The sequence below is a fragment of the Lithobates pipiens genome, unplaced genomic scaffold, assembly GCF_037356315.1.
Source record: "Lithobates pipiens isolate NorthernLeopardFrog02 unplaced genomic scaffold, aLitPip1_a1.2 Scaffold_18, whole genome shotgun sequence".
Classification (NCBI taxonomy): domain Eukaryota; kingdom Metazoa; phylum Chordata; class Amphibia; order Anura; family Ranidae; genus Lithobates; species Lithobates pipiens.
The window spans coordinates 645,210,257-645,225,302 of NW_027507758.1; the positions used below are offsets into that span (position 1 = coordinate 645,210,257).

Genomic DNA, 15,046 nt, shown 5'->3' on the forward strand with positions numbered 1-15,046 from the left:
CTCTGCCAAGCAGAACTATTTTATCACTCTCATCAGCAACCTATCATCCCGTCCCCGTCAACTCTTCTCTACTTTCAACTCTCTACTTCATCCTCCACCGCCTCCACCCGCCAACTCACTCACTGCCCAGGAGATTGCTAATCACTTCAAACAGAAGATTGATACAATTCGCGTAGAGATTTCTACTGTTCTGATACCCTCCACGCTTTACACATCATGCCCACAGGCACAATCATTACTTCCCTCCTTCAACCCCACCACTATAGATGAAGTTGCTAAACTACTTGGTAATGTCCACCTTACCACCTGCCCTCTGGATCCTGTTCCCTCGCAAATGCTGCGTTCACCCTCTGACTCTATGCTACACTCTCTAACTCACATCTTCAATCTCTCCCTCTCTTCTGGCATCTTCCCCAACTCTCTAAAACATGCACTTGTCAAACCCATACTTAAAAAACACTCACTGGACCCCTCCAATCCAAACAACCTATGCCCCATCTCCTTGCTCCCCTTTTTATCCAAACTACTCGAACATCTGGTCTACAACCGACTGAGCGACCACCTCGCTGATAATAGCCTTCTTGATCCCCTTCAGTCTGGATTTCGTCCTCAACACTCCACAGAAACTGCCCTCCTAAAACTAACAAACGATCTACTAACGGCCAAAACCAAACGACATTATTCTGTACTCCTCCTCCTGGACCTCTCTGCTGCCTTTGATACTGTTGACCACCCCCTCCTTCTCAAAAAACTCCACACCTTTGGTCTCCGTGACCATACTCTACGATGGTTCTCTTCCTACTTATCCAACCGCACCTTTAGCGTTTCTTACAACTCTACTTCCTCCTCTCCTCTTCCTTTCTCTGTTGGGGTCCCCCAAGGTTCTGTTCTTGGACCACTCCTATTTTCAATCTATACCTCCTCCCTGGGTCAACTGATAGCCTCCCACGGCTTCCAATACCACCTCTATGCTGACGACACCCAAATCTATTTCTCTACCCCTCAGCTCACTCCCTCTGTCTCCTCACGTATCACTAATTTACTATCAGATATATCAGTCTGGATGTCACATCACTTCCTCAAAATCAATCTATCCAAAACCGAACTTATAATTTTTCCTCCCCCATATGGCCCTTCCCCTGATCTCACTGTCAAAATTGATGGCACAACCATAAGCCCATCCCCTCATGCCAAGGTTCTAGGTGTAGTCCTGGACTCTGAACTCTCCTTCAAGCAACACATCCAATCACTGTCCAAATCCTGCCGCCTCAACCTCCGCAACATCTCCAAAATACGCCCCTTTCTAACCAATGAGACAACAAAGCTCTTAATTCACTCGCTGGTCATCTCTCGCCTTGACTACTGCAACTCCCTTCTCATTGGCCTTACCAATCGCTCGGTGTCTGCTACTCCTCTCTGTCAATCCCTCCACTGGCTTCCACTCAGCCAAAGAATTAAATTCAAAATACTAACAATTACATACAAAGCCATCCACAACTCGGCCCCCAGCTACATCACTAGCTTAGTCTCTAAATACCAACCTACTCGTCCTCTTCGTTCCTCTCAAGACCTCCTGCTCTTTAGCTCCCTCATCACCTCCTCCCATACTCGCCTCCAGGACTTTTCCAAAGCCTCCCCAATCCTATGGAATGCCCTACCCCAATCTGTCCGCTTATCTCCTACTTTATTAGCTTTTAGAGGATCCCTGAAAACACTTCTCTTCAGAGAAGCCTACCCCACCCACACCTAACTGTATTTTCATTTTCTCCATCAGCTCATCCCCCACAGTTATTACCTTTTGTTTCAACTTGACCCTCCCTTCTAGATTGTAAGCTCTAACGAGCAGGGCCCTCTGATCCCTCCTGTACGGAATTGTATTGTAAGTGTACTGTCTGCCCTCATATTGTAAAGCGCTGCGCAAACTGTTGGCGCTATATAAATCCTGAATAATAATAATAAATAAATAAATAATAATAATAAGCAGCCCCAGGAGTAAGTCAGCACAGCACAGGGATGGTGGGAGCCCCTCATAATAAGCAGCCCCAGGAGGAAGTCAGCATAGCACAGGGATGGTGGGAGCCCCTCATAATGAGCATAGCACAGGGATGGTGGGAGCCCCTCATAATGAGCATAGCACAGGGATGGTGGGAGCACCTCAAAATATGCACAGCAGAGGTACAGCCTGTGGTGGCGATTTTGAAATATAATATTTATATCAAAGAGCTTAAAAGAAACCATTCTGAAGACTTTCTAATTAAATCTGCATGTCCCGTTATGTATGTATATGTGTATATATGTGGATGTATATATGGGGATATATGGGGGGTATGTGTATGCATGTATAAATATGTGTGTATGTAATGTGTATATATATATATATATATATATATATATATATATATATATTATGCATGTATGTATCTATATCTATCTATATATATATATATATATATATATATATATATATATATATATATATATATATATATATGGGAAGGGACTTGATGTTTTCAGGGTTATATGTAGATGGACAGAAGCTTTATCTCATGGGAACCATTAAATGGCCTCAGGTGTTCAGCGTATTCCCTTTTGTTTTCCCAATCATCTGTGCAGACAGTAAGGCATCTCACCAGGGGACATTAACATGCTAATGTCGGAACTGTTTTGGGTTTAACGATAAAAGCAAATTGTTAGACAATCTGGCTCCAGACATTCAGGCCTGACCTAGGGATGGTTCTGGAAGCTTGAGAATTAACCAGAGTGTGAGCCATCCTGAACCAATAAGCATGTAGACTTCAGAACCGGCCAATCAGAGGTTGATGCAAACTCAGAGCCAATGGGTGAGTTCCATCTTCTGATTGGCCGAGAATGCATATAAAATAGGGCAAGAGTTAGCTGATGGCTCTCTTGAGTTCTAGACCATGGGGGACGACCGGAAGTCCGTGTAACGTATACCTGTATCTCTTTCTCTCTCTATCTATCTCTTCATTATGTCTCTTTTCTATTTCTAATTATTTCTTTCTTGGGACTTAACTTGAAATATTGATAAATATATTGAAAGTGTATGTCTGTTGTAACCATATGACCTAAATTATCTTGGCAGCCTAAGCAACACAGTACTTGTAACATCACTTGAGTTATACGATAAGTTCTAATTATTCTAAAGTTTCTTTTCTGTATAAATAAAGGTAATTGTTTATCTTTTCGCACTGTTATCGTTCATTTTTATTCTTATGTAGACAAAGGTTTAATCACTTATTTCTTGTATCGTTAATCATTTAAGTGAGATATAAAAATAGCCATAACAAGCCCCAGGAGGAGGTTAGCACAGCACAGGGATGGTGGGAGCCCCTCATAATATGCACAGCAGAGGTACAGCCCCAGGAGGAAGTCAGCACAGCACAGGGATGGTGGGAGCCCCTCATAATATGCACAGCAGAGGTACAGCCCCAGGAGGAAGTCAGCACAGCACAGGGATGGTGGGAGCCCCTCATAATAAGCAGCCCCAGTAGAAATATGACACCGCTCAACCTCTTCAAAGAGGAGGGTACGGGCATATAGTACGGTGTGCTTTTTTTGGACAAGGAAGTGAGCCAAATGAAGAAAGAAGGTCTGTGTGCTCGATTAAAAAAATTGTTTATAGACATATACATGGTCTACTGGTCACATGTGTTGAATTCCTCCGAGATCCATGCCTCATTCATTTTTAGAAATGTGAGGTAGTTAACACTGTCGTGAGCTAGGCCAGTACGCTTATCGGTCACGATCCCCCCTGCTGCGCTGAACGTCCTTTTGGACAGGACACTGGATGAGGGGCAAGCCAACAGTTCGATTGCAAATTGGGCAAGCTCTGGCCAGAGGTCAAGCCTGCCCACCCAGTAGTCCAGGGGTTCATCACTCCTCAGAGCGTCCACATCGGCCGTTAACCCAATGTAGTCGGACACCTGATGGTCTAGGCGTTCCCTGATGCTGGATCCGGATGACACCTGTCGATGGGTCGGCTGAAAGAATTACCTCATATCCGAAGTCACCAACACATCTTCAAACCGGCCTCCAACAGGCACTGTTGAATTGGTACCCGCAACTCCTTCTCTGGGAGTGGGAATTGCTCCTCTGCCAGCGCACGCAAAAGCAGAATGCAGCATTTCTCGAAGCAAGGCCTGGAAGTGCTGCATTCTGACAGCCCTCTGTGACGGCGGTAACATTTCCGCCATTTTGTGTTTGTACCGGGGGTCTAAGTACGTTGCCACCCAGTACTGGTCCTTGACCCTTATGCTTTTTATACGGGGGTCCCTATTAAAACACTGGAGCACGAAGGCCCCCATTTGCACTAAAGTGGAAGCGGTGTGGTGGCCTGGCTCCTGCTCATCATCCAGGATAATGTCGTCCTCTTCATTCTCCTCTCCCTATCCACGCACAACAGGGATCCCAGAAAGGTTTAAAGCATGCTCTTCTTGCTCCTCCTCATCCGCCCCGGCACCATCCTCCTCTGACTCCTCTTCAGACTCCTGTTGTTGACTTGTCTCAGATAGAGTAGCCCCCCCTGGGAATTCATCCAGCATTGCGACTTCCTCGTCTTCACGCTCCTACTCCTCCACAGCTTGATCAATGACACGACACAATGCACGCTCCATAAAGAAGGCATAAGGTACCATGTCACTGATGGCGCCATGGCTGAGACTGACCAGTTTGGTGATCTCCTCAAATGGGCGCAGAAGTCTGCATGCGTCGCGCATGAGCAGCCACTGGCGCAGTGAAAAAAACCCCAGCTCCCCAGAACCGGTTCTGCCGCAGAGTTCATACAGGTAGACGTTAACTGCACGTTTCTGCTGGAGCAGCCTACCAAGCATATAGAAGGTTGAGTTCCATCGCGTCGGGCAATCGCAAATAAGACGTCTGACCGGCAGATTGTGTCGCCGCTGAATGTCAGCAAGGCGAGCCATGGCCGTGTAAGATCTTCTGAAATGGGCCGAGATTTTCCTTGCCTGAACCCCAGGGTATTTGACAAGGAATCGCTGCACGACCAAGTTTAAGACGTGTGCCATGCATGGCACGTGCGTGATTTTGCCCTGTTTCAATGCACTAAGCAGATTGGCCCTGTTGTCACACACCACTTTACCAACTGTCAAATTGAGCGGTGTTAGCCACTGATCTGCCTGTGAACGCAAAGCTGAAAGGAGTGCCGGGCCAGTGTGGCTCTTGGCTTCCAGGCACAACAGACGCAGCACGGCATGGCAACGTCTCACCTGGCATGTCGAATAGGTTCTGGGGAGCTTGGGCGGCGCAGCGGAAGAGACGTTAGCAGCGGAAAAGGAGAAGTCAGCTGAGGAGGAGAGGGAGGAGGATGGAGTAGGAGGAGGAGGAGAAGAAGAGTCAGGTCTGCATGCAATTCGTGGCGGTAAAACCAAATCTACACGGGTGCCACGGGTTACATGCTTGACGGCCGTCAGAAGGTTCACCCAGTGGGCAGTAAAAGTGATATACCTTCCTTGCCCGTGTTTGCTAGACCACGTGTCTGTGGTCAGATGTATCTTGGCACCGACACTGTGTACCAGAGATACATTCACTTGCCGCTTAACATGGCCATATAGCTCTGGGATGCCCTTCTCTGAGAAATACTTCCTTCCTGGGACCTTCCATTGTGGTGTTCCAATGGCCACAAATTTGCAAAAGGCCTCCGAGTCCACCAGTTTATATGGCAGTAGTTGGCGGGCTATGAGTTCTGACAAGCCAGCCGTCAACCGTTGGGCAAGAGGGTTATCTGGCGTCATCATTTTTTTACGCTCGAACATTAGGCCCACGGAAGCCTGCCTTGTTGCAGAAAAACGTGATCTTGGCGTGATGGAAGGTGGAGTGGAGGACAATTGTGAAGAGAGAGGAGAAGGAGAAGTAGAAGACGAGGCTGGACGGTGAGAGCCTGCAGTGTGGCTTTGTGTGTTCCGTTGCTCCCACTCGGCTCGGTGATGGCTGCTCATGTGCCTTCTTAAGGCGGTCATCCCTAGGTGAGTGTTGGGCTTACCGCAACGAATGCGTTGACTGCAAAGATTGCAGATGGCAACGCTATTGTCAGCAGCGGACACGTTAAAAAAAGCCCACACTGCGGAGCCATGTGCTGGTGTCCTGGGAGCGCCAGATGTGACCGTATATGGTCGATGACTCGCTCCTGATACATTTGCAGTCTGCTTTGTCCCTCCTGTGCAATGTAAGTTATTCCTGCTTCTCCTCCCTATCTGCTGGTCCATATCTCCCTCTGAACTCCCCTCCTCTTCCTCTCTTGTGGGCACCCACGTGACATCACTAGACACGTCATCATCAACGTCACCTTCCCCACCGCTATAAGTAGAGATCTCGGAGTAGGCAGCAACACCGGGGACCAACCTCCTCCTTGGGCTGATCTGGGTACTGTCGTCAGACTGCTGAGTAGCGGTAGTTGCTACCTCCTCTTCCTGATCCAATACCAAGAGTGGCTGCGCATCAGAAATGTCTTGATATGGATCGGAAAATAATTCCTGTGACTCAAGCGGAAGGTATGAGGTGGTGGTGGTGGTGTTGGTGGTAGTGTCTTTGGGGGTGCACATAGCAGAGAGTGAAGAAGAGGGTGCAGATCGAGAGGATGAGGAGGGTGCAGAAGAGTAAGGCTGAGTGAGCCACTCAACCAAGTCTGGTGCGTCCTTTAAAGTAATTGAACGCACCTTCTGTAACTTCCCACTTTGGCTCAAGCCTGTTGCTCCTGCCCTACCCCTACCACCCCTGCGGAAGGGCCTGCCTCTTCCTCTGCCTGTCATTTTTTAAATGACCCTGTGACAAAACTCTCAGTCCCTATACTGATAACGGAATGCTGCAGTATAGGGCAGCGGTCAGCAGTAGTGCACCTCAACCCTATTTACTGTGGACCTATATCAGTCCTTATAGAATGGCAGACTGTACCTCACTCAACCCTATGTACTGTAGTACCCTATACCTTACCAGTCCTTATAAGGACCTTTGTGGACCAAGTAGGTTGTGTGTAAGTGATTAGCAGACTGTACGTCAGTCCCTATACCGATGAAGGACTGCTGCAGTATAGGGCAGCGGTCAGCAGTAGTGCACCTCAACCCTATGTATTGTGGACCGATACCAGTCCTTATAGAATGGCACTGTACCTCACTCAACCCTATGTACTGTAGCACCCTAGACAGACCAAGTTAGCAGTCCTTATAAGGAGCTTTGTGGAACAAGTGGGTTGTGAATGATTAGCAGACTGCAGCAGAAGGGCAGATATAATATTCTTTCTATATTTGGAAGAAAGAATATTATACGTGTACAAGCCTATTACCATATCACTGATACCAGTCCTGAAAAGAACCTTTGTGGAACTAATAGTAACAGCTACTGATTAAACTGACCCTCACTGCCTGACACACTGCTTCCTGCCTGTCCCTATATAAACTGACAAAACAGAGGCTACTGGAACAATAACTTGAATAGCACTTTTGTGGACCTGATAGTAACAGCTAATGACTAATCTGGCTGTCCCTACAGCACACAGCGTCCTGTCCCTTTCTCTAAACTGGCAAAAGACACTCAGGCTGCTGCAACAATCAGTAGCACAGCACTGCCTATCCTGAACTACACCTAACACCTATACCAGTCCTGAAAATAACTTTTGTGTACCAAATAGCTAGCGATTTATCTCTCCCTGCTCCACACAGCAACCTCTCCCTATAGTGACAGAAGAAAGAATGTAAAATGGCCGCTGGATCGGGTGTATTTATAAGTTAGGGGGAATGTCCAAGTGTTCATGTGCTGTAATGTCTCAATTGGCTGTCCTGTACCCCATGATGGATGTGTCATCATAGGTCAAAGTTCTTTTACACAGTAAACGCGGAAGTCTGCTGGGCGAACGGTGCCAATAGTCCGCCGAACGGGCGGACCGCGAACAGCCAAAATTCTCTGCGAAACGACCGCCGGGCGAACCGTTCGGCCATCACTAATCCTGGGGGGATTGTTCTGTCAGAGATCTTGTCATACCCGGGTATGGGGCAGAAGACCCAAATCACATAACCCAGGTGCCTAGATCTAGTAACATCTATGGGGAAAATGAACATTTTGCTGCCAGCTGATCCCCAGAATCTCCATAAATCCAGTCTAGATACATAAATTGTGTCGGCAGCACAGAGAAGGAAGATTATCGGAGAGAAATCCAGGAATACAGGACGGGGAACACAGCTCAGGAAAGTGACCAGGGGATTACAGGCTGATATCACCCAGCCCCCGCCCTACGCTGGACCAATCAGTGAGCAGTATGGGAGGAGGAATGCATTTAGTGTTAATGACCCACCTGTGCTGATCTCTGTAGGAGTGTCCTCCTCTATAAATGTCCCCGTTATTCCATCCTCCTCCATAGACTGCTGATCATCCCTCACATACCTCTCTTCTTCTTCTGATTTCACCTCAAATTCTATATCCATTGGATCTCCACTCTAAACCAAGAAAATGAGAGAGAATATCATCTGTAAGATAGAAGATTTATTATTGTGACATCACATAGAAAATCCACACATTGTCTCTAGGAGTCCATGTTCTAGATGCTCCATCCCACTAACCTTGTAACAGTGGGGGATGGTGTGATCTTCCTGTGTGGAATCCCGGGAATACAGAGGACGGGGACATCTCTCTGGTGGGTTTCTGTAGCTGGATGACTCCACCATGGTGTCCTGGTACAGATCTTTGTGTTCTTTTAGAGACTCTGACTCCTCCATCCCCCCATCCTCATCATCCTCCTCTTTTATCTCTTCTTTAACCTCAACTTTAGAATCTCTCAGGTTTCCACTCTGAATATATAATAAAAATGACATCAATGGTAACAATGCAGATAATGTACAGATCCTAATGATACTATCAGTGATTGTTCCTCATCTACCTGATGATGGTGGGGGATGGTTTGATCTTCCTGTGTGGAATCCCGGGAATACAGAGGACGGGGACATCTCTCTGGTGGGTTCCTGGTATTTGGTGGCTCCATCATATCCTTGTGTCCTTTTAAAAACTCCTCCATCACTCCATACTCCTCATCCTCCTCTTTATACTCTTCTTTAACATCAATATTATCATCCCCGAGGTTTCCACTCTGAATATTTAATAAAACATTCATTGTAACAATCATGCTGTGTATAAATCAGAACTACCAATAATTGTCAATCATCTACCTGATGATGGTGGGGGATGGTTTGATCTTCCTGTGTGGAATCCCGGGAATACAGAGGACGGGGACATCTCTCTTGTGGGTTCCCATTACTGGATCCATCTGTAGGAAACACACACACTGACTGAATACATTGTTTATATGTGTTTATCAGATGATGGGGGATCTAGGTGGAGCCTCCGTACTGCTCTCTCCTTTACAATAAAGTCTCCTCTTACCCGGTGATGTGAGGGGCGGCTGATTGTCCATCATGACGTCCTTGTAGAGATCCTTGTGTCCTTCTAAATACTCCCAGTCCTCCATGGAGAAATAGACAGTGACATCCTGACACCTTATAGGAACCTGACACACACAATGATACAGTCACCATCCAGACACATCCCTTGTCTGTTACTGGATAATGTCCCACAATTCCCAGAATCCTCCTCACCTCTCCTCCATCATCTCTCTGGTAACTTCTAGAATCCTCTTTGTATTTCTCTATTCTATCAGGGAGGGAGGTGGAGGCAATGTGATGGTCATATGATCTCCAGACTTCACAGGAGGAAAACTCTAGATCTGAACACAAATAGTAAAATCAAATGATATTCCCAGAATCCTCCTCACCTCACTATTCAGGTCTCTGTTTCATGAAAGCCCCACTTCATAGTTTCATAGTTAGTAAGGTTGAATAAAGACACCAGTCCATCCAGTTCAACCTTAGTGAGTGTCTACAATTATCCCTATACATTGCACACTCACGTTGGCCCCTACCCTCAAGGAGCCCACAATCCAAGGTCCCCATTCATATGCTAGGGCCAATTTTGGACAGAAGCCAATTAACCTACCTGCATGTCTTTGGATTGTGGGAGGAAACCGGAGTACCCGGAGAAAACCCACGCAGGCACAGGGAGAACATGCAAACTCCAGGCAGGTAGAGTCGTGGTTGGGATTTGAACCAGCGACCCTTCTTACTGCTAGGTGAGAGTGCTAACCACTACACCACTGTGCTGCCCACCCACTTCAGGGTGAGATATGATTTACCCACACAGGACCCCCACACTATGCAGGTTAAAAGCTTGTAGCAGGTCTTCTGATGTAATTACATACAATGCAGGGCCAACAGTCCCACTTTGCTAGTGAGGATGTCCAGGGTCCACCCACATCCTAAGAGCATCAGAAAAAAAAGGAGCTGGATGGAGGGACATTGCTGGAAGAAGCTGTGAAGTCAGTGTGATGTCATAGGACATATAGACTATGGGGGAAGGGGCTGCGAGGTCAGTGTGATATCATAGGACATATAGACTCTGGATATAGAGGAGAGATGAGGAGGAGATCCAGGAATCAGGATAAAGGTCAGGACAAGCAACAGGCGAGCGCATCCAAGAGATGAAGCCGGGGTCACTACACAGAAAATCAATCCAAGGAAACAACAGGCAGGACGAGGAATAGCAAGAAGGAGATCAGAGACAAATGAGAATATTGCTCAGCCAATGGGAGATGATCTCAGCATGACTTACATAATGAAGGAGATGAGGGGGAGGGGAGGAAGTCACTTATGGTGACCATAGAGACATGGAAATTCAGCTGGTTCAGCAGGGATCGGTCACATTTCCATCCATGTGTGGTCACTGCCGGATAAAAGTCACTCCATCAGTGGCTGCAGCCAATAGCTTCATCACTAATCTGTGTATTCTGAGAGCGGAGGAGCGCCCCCCATTGTCAGAATACAATAGTGCAGCGGGGAGGATTCCCCCATCCCCCTCCAATGTGTGGATGGGGGAATCACTTCAGTTTTTTCCTCTGATCCCGCTGGATGAACGATAAAACTGAACCATGTATGGCCAGATTTGGAGGGAAGATATAAGACATTTCCTGATCTGTACAGCTGAGGACCAGGAAATGTCTCACTGTCTGTGATTAGCGCTGTGCAGTGTCGGCTTACTGGCGGGATCGGGAATGTGGGGTTTCCAACACACCGGAGCCCATCACTATTCATCATCAACTGATCCCCCTGAAGGGATTAATCTATATTCCCACACTATATATAACCTCACCCCCATTTACATCACCAACCTCATCTGCAGATATCACCCAAATTGTCCCCTCCGCTCCTCCCAGAACCTCCTGCTCTCCAGCTCCCTTGTTACCTCCTCTCATGCTCGCCTTCAAGACTTCTCCAGAGCCTCTCCCATCCTCTGGAACTCCCTGCCCCAGTCTGTCCGCTCAGCCCCTACCCTGTCCACCTTTAAGAGTTCCATGAAAACTCATTTATTCAGGTAAGCCAATCCTACACCCACCTAACTGTCCCCGAGCCGCCCCCATCAAATCATTCTCTGCAGCGATTACCTTTTGTACCATCACCCCCTCCCTTTAGAATGTAAGCTTTATGAGCAGGGCCCTCCTGTACCTTTTGTATTGTACTGTAATTGTGTTGTCCTCCATATACATTGTAAAGCGCTATGTAAACTGTTGGCGCTAAATAAATCAATAATAATATATATATATATGTGTATCATCATCATCTGCTGCAGATAAAAGACATCACAGTGACTATGGAGGAAGAGGACGGACATGACGGGGGGTTACTGGGTGTAAATAGAAAATAAGATCTTATTACCTCCTCTGCTACGTCTTCCAGTAACGTCTTCTCTCTACTTCCTCCCGACTCACCTCTCACCCGGAACTTCCTGTCTGTACCTGACATCACTTCCTGTCTTCAATAGCGACTTCCTGTCTCCCTAGGGTGGAGCTCCACATTAAACAGGAAACTTGCTTTTTTATTGTTTGTTTAATGAACTTTAATGTAACAAACAATGACAATGTTTCCAGTCACATCTGCATTTCCTGATGGAATCTGGCTGCAGATTGGAGCTCCGCCCTCCACAGGAGTCATGTGACCTCAACAATTTTATTTTTTTTCTATCAACTTTAACCCTTTCGCTTTTTTTTTTCATTTTCTGCACACGTTTAAAAAATTATTGTAGGCCTGAAGATTACATAAAAACTCCAAAACATGATATATTTTTGGAAAGCAGACACCCTAGAGAATAAAATAGTGGTAAGTTCCAATTTTTTATGTCACACAATATTACCACAAATACACTAAAGTTAATTCTAGGGCAAAGGAATGCAAGGAATTACCCAATTACGGTAAAATATAAAAGATGAGGTTGCACCAAGTAAATAGATACTCAACATGTCACACCTTAAATTTGTGTGCGCCCCTGAATGTCGACAAATTTCTGTACCCTATATTTTCTATAGGGGATGGTTTAAAAGCCCCCTATAGGTCATCAGTTTAGTGTTATGGAGGAGGTCTGGTGATAGAATTATCGCTCTCATTCCGGCGTGTGCGGTGATATGTAACATATATATCGCAATAAATGTTTTCAAGTGTAGGCACCCCGACACTTGTGTTTACATTCATATGTGTGTATATGTGGAGGTGGGGGGCCTCAACATTTTTTTGGGGGGGGAATTTTATGTGCTTTGGTGTAACTTACATTTTTTTGTTAAACCACTTCACCTCGGCAAGATTTACCCTCTTCATGACCAGGCCATTTTTTGCGATGCAGAATAAATAATATAATATAATAAATAATAATGCTGGAGATTTTGGAGGAATTATATACAGAAGGAGGCCAAGAGTTTGTTGACGAGACCCCCCTTTGGCATTGGAGGGAGAGACTATCAATACGAATTTTAGACCGAAATCAAGCTTCTACCCGCACTGGAATAAGGGCAACTTCATACCCACTTTTTATGAGGTCGTGATGGAAGAGTTTAGGAAGATGTGTGGTGACAAAGGTTACAAATATAAAAAGGGACATGAAGTAGGTATGGAGGGCCCTCTGAGCAGCCTGAGAAAGAATTCAGAAATTGTAATTAGAAAAGCTGATAAAGGTGGAGACTTTGTCATACAAGATAGGGATCAATATCTGGAGGAAGCCTTTAGGCTGATTGGTGATACCAACACATACGAAAGACTCCTATGGGACCCTACTGGTAGCTATAATAACGAGCTTAAAGGGCCGTTGGACAGGGCACTATTGAATCAGGTCCTGACTAAAAGCGAGCATCAATTCCTATATTCAAAACCTCCAGTGGTCCCTCACTTCTACCACATACCGAAGGTGCATAAGGACATGGAGAAGCCTCCAGGTAGACCAATCATTGCAGAAATTGATAGTCTGACCAGCAATCTTTGTAGTTACATCGACCATTTTCTCCAGGGATTGGTAACCAGCCTTCCGTCATACATAAAGGACTCGGACCATGCCCTAGAGATTTTAACTGCGTATACATGGGAGAAAGGATACAGATGGTTATCGCTCGATGTAGCGTCCATGTATACATCTATTTGGCATGAATTCAGCCTTTAGAGCCGTAGAGTACTATTTGGCGGAAGCACATTTGTTCATCCCTGTACAAGCCCAATTCATATACGAGTGTATCGAGTTTACCTTGACCCACAAATACTTTTCATTCATGGATAGTTTCTTTAGGCAAGTGAAGGGCACAGCCATGGTGGCTAGGTTTACTCCCAGTGACGCAAATTTATTCATTGGGTATTGGGAGCTCAAATATATTTGGGCTAACAACCCATTTGGGAGGAACCTAGTCATGCATGGTACATCGATGATGTCATTATCATTTGGAATGGTACCAACGATGAACTGGAAGGATTTCTTGCACATTGTGCAAGGAATCACTTCGGAATCTCATTCACACATGTGGTAGATGAAAAGTCCTTGGTCTTTCTAGACCTAGAGCTATGGGCTGATGATAATGGAATAATCCATTCAAGAACTAATTTCAAGCCGAGTGTTGGCAATTCCTACCTTCACGCCCGCAGCCATAATCATCCTAGGTGGATTATGAATGTCCCCTTTGGTCAGTTTTGTAGACTTAGGAGGACTTGTACGCTAAAAAATTATTATGAAGAACAAAGCCTGATTCTAAAAAGCAAATTTAAAGAGAAGGGTTATGAAGATGAGCACATAGAAGAAGCCTTTGAAAAATATCTACAGCTGTATGACAATGTCTGTGCAAGGGGTGAGAAATTGACAAAATATGATAGAGACCAACAACCACAAGTAAGGTTTTGTACTAGATTTAACAACAAAGTCACCATTATACAAAAAATCTTCAGAAAAAAACTGGAAGATTCTTCAATCAGACCCCGATCTGAAGACCAATCTATCATGACACCCAAATCTAGTCTTTAGGAGACCCAAGGATCTAAGGAGTGTCATTGCCCCGAGTAGAGTGTAGAAGATAAGGACCATAGGGCTCAACAATCCTTGGACCACCATCTTTGACCAAAAAGACAGTTATAGGTGTGGGAGTAGTAATTATGGCAATTGCACACATATGTGCCACAGGAAAAAGGAATGTAGTCGGAGTTGATGGCAAGGGCTATAAGATCAAGCAGTTCATCAACTGTGGCACCCCATATGTCATATATGGCCTCCTGTGCCCCTGTTGCCTCACATATGTTGGTCGGACTTCACGGCCAATGAGGACAAGAATAAATGAGCACAGAAGTAATATTTCAACAGAAAAAGAAAAATATTTGGTACCAAGACATTTCAAGGAGGTCCATAATAGTAATACAGACAGCCTCAAAGCTTTTGGAATAGAAGCCATATCAAATGACTTAGATAGTGGTAAAAAGTATCAGATATTATGCACAAGAGAGGCTTTTTAGATTTTTACTTTGGGGACTTTAGCTCTGCATGGCCTGAATGAGGAAATCAAACTGCATAATGTAGTATGACTCTTGTAGTACCCACAGAGGCCCCTAGTACATGTGTTTTAGCTAAGGTGATCCTTTACTCTTACTTTTATCGCTAAGCTTGTTTGGGCATGTGGCCCCCT

General features: G+C 45.6%; 1 protein-coding gene across 1 annotated transcript in view; it reads right to left on the reverse strand.

Moving 5' to 3' along the window:
* Nucleotides 1-14,045, reverse strand: part of LOC143989930 (uncharacterized) — a 127,425-nt gene extending 113,380 nt beyond the window's left edge. Inside the window, exons 1-6 of the mRNA XM_077490201.1 lie at nucleotides 11,784-14,045; nucleotides 9,403-9,526; nucleotides 9,189-9,286; nucleotides 8,903-9,109; nucleotides 8,586-8,813; nucleotides 8,321-8,462 (exon numbers count right to left, since the gene is read on the reverse strand). Of these exons, the coding sequence (XP_077346327.1) occupies nucleotides 8,321-8,462; nucleotides 8,586-8,813; nucleotides 8,903-9,109; nucleotides 9,189-9,286; nucleotides 9,403-9,526; nucleotides 11,784-11,870 (886 nt within the window). The 5' untranslated portion in view covers nucleotides 11,871-14,045. The remainder of the gene's footprint in view (nucleotides 1-8,320; nucleotides 8,463-8,585; nucleotides 8,814-8,902; nucleotides 9,110-9,188; nucleotides 9,287-9,402; nucleotides 9,527-11,783) is intronic.
* Nucleotides 14,046-15,046: the final 1,001 nt, after the last annotated feature.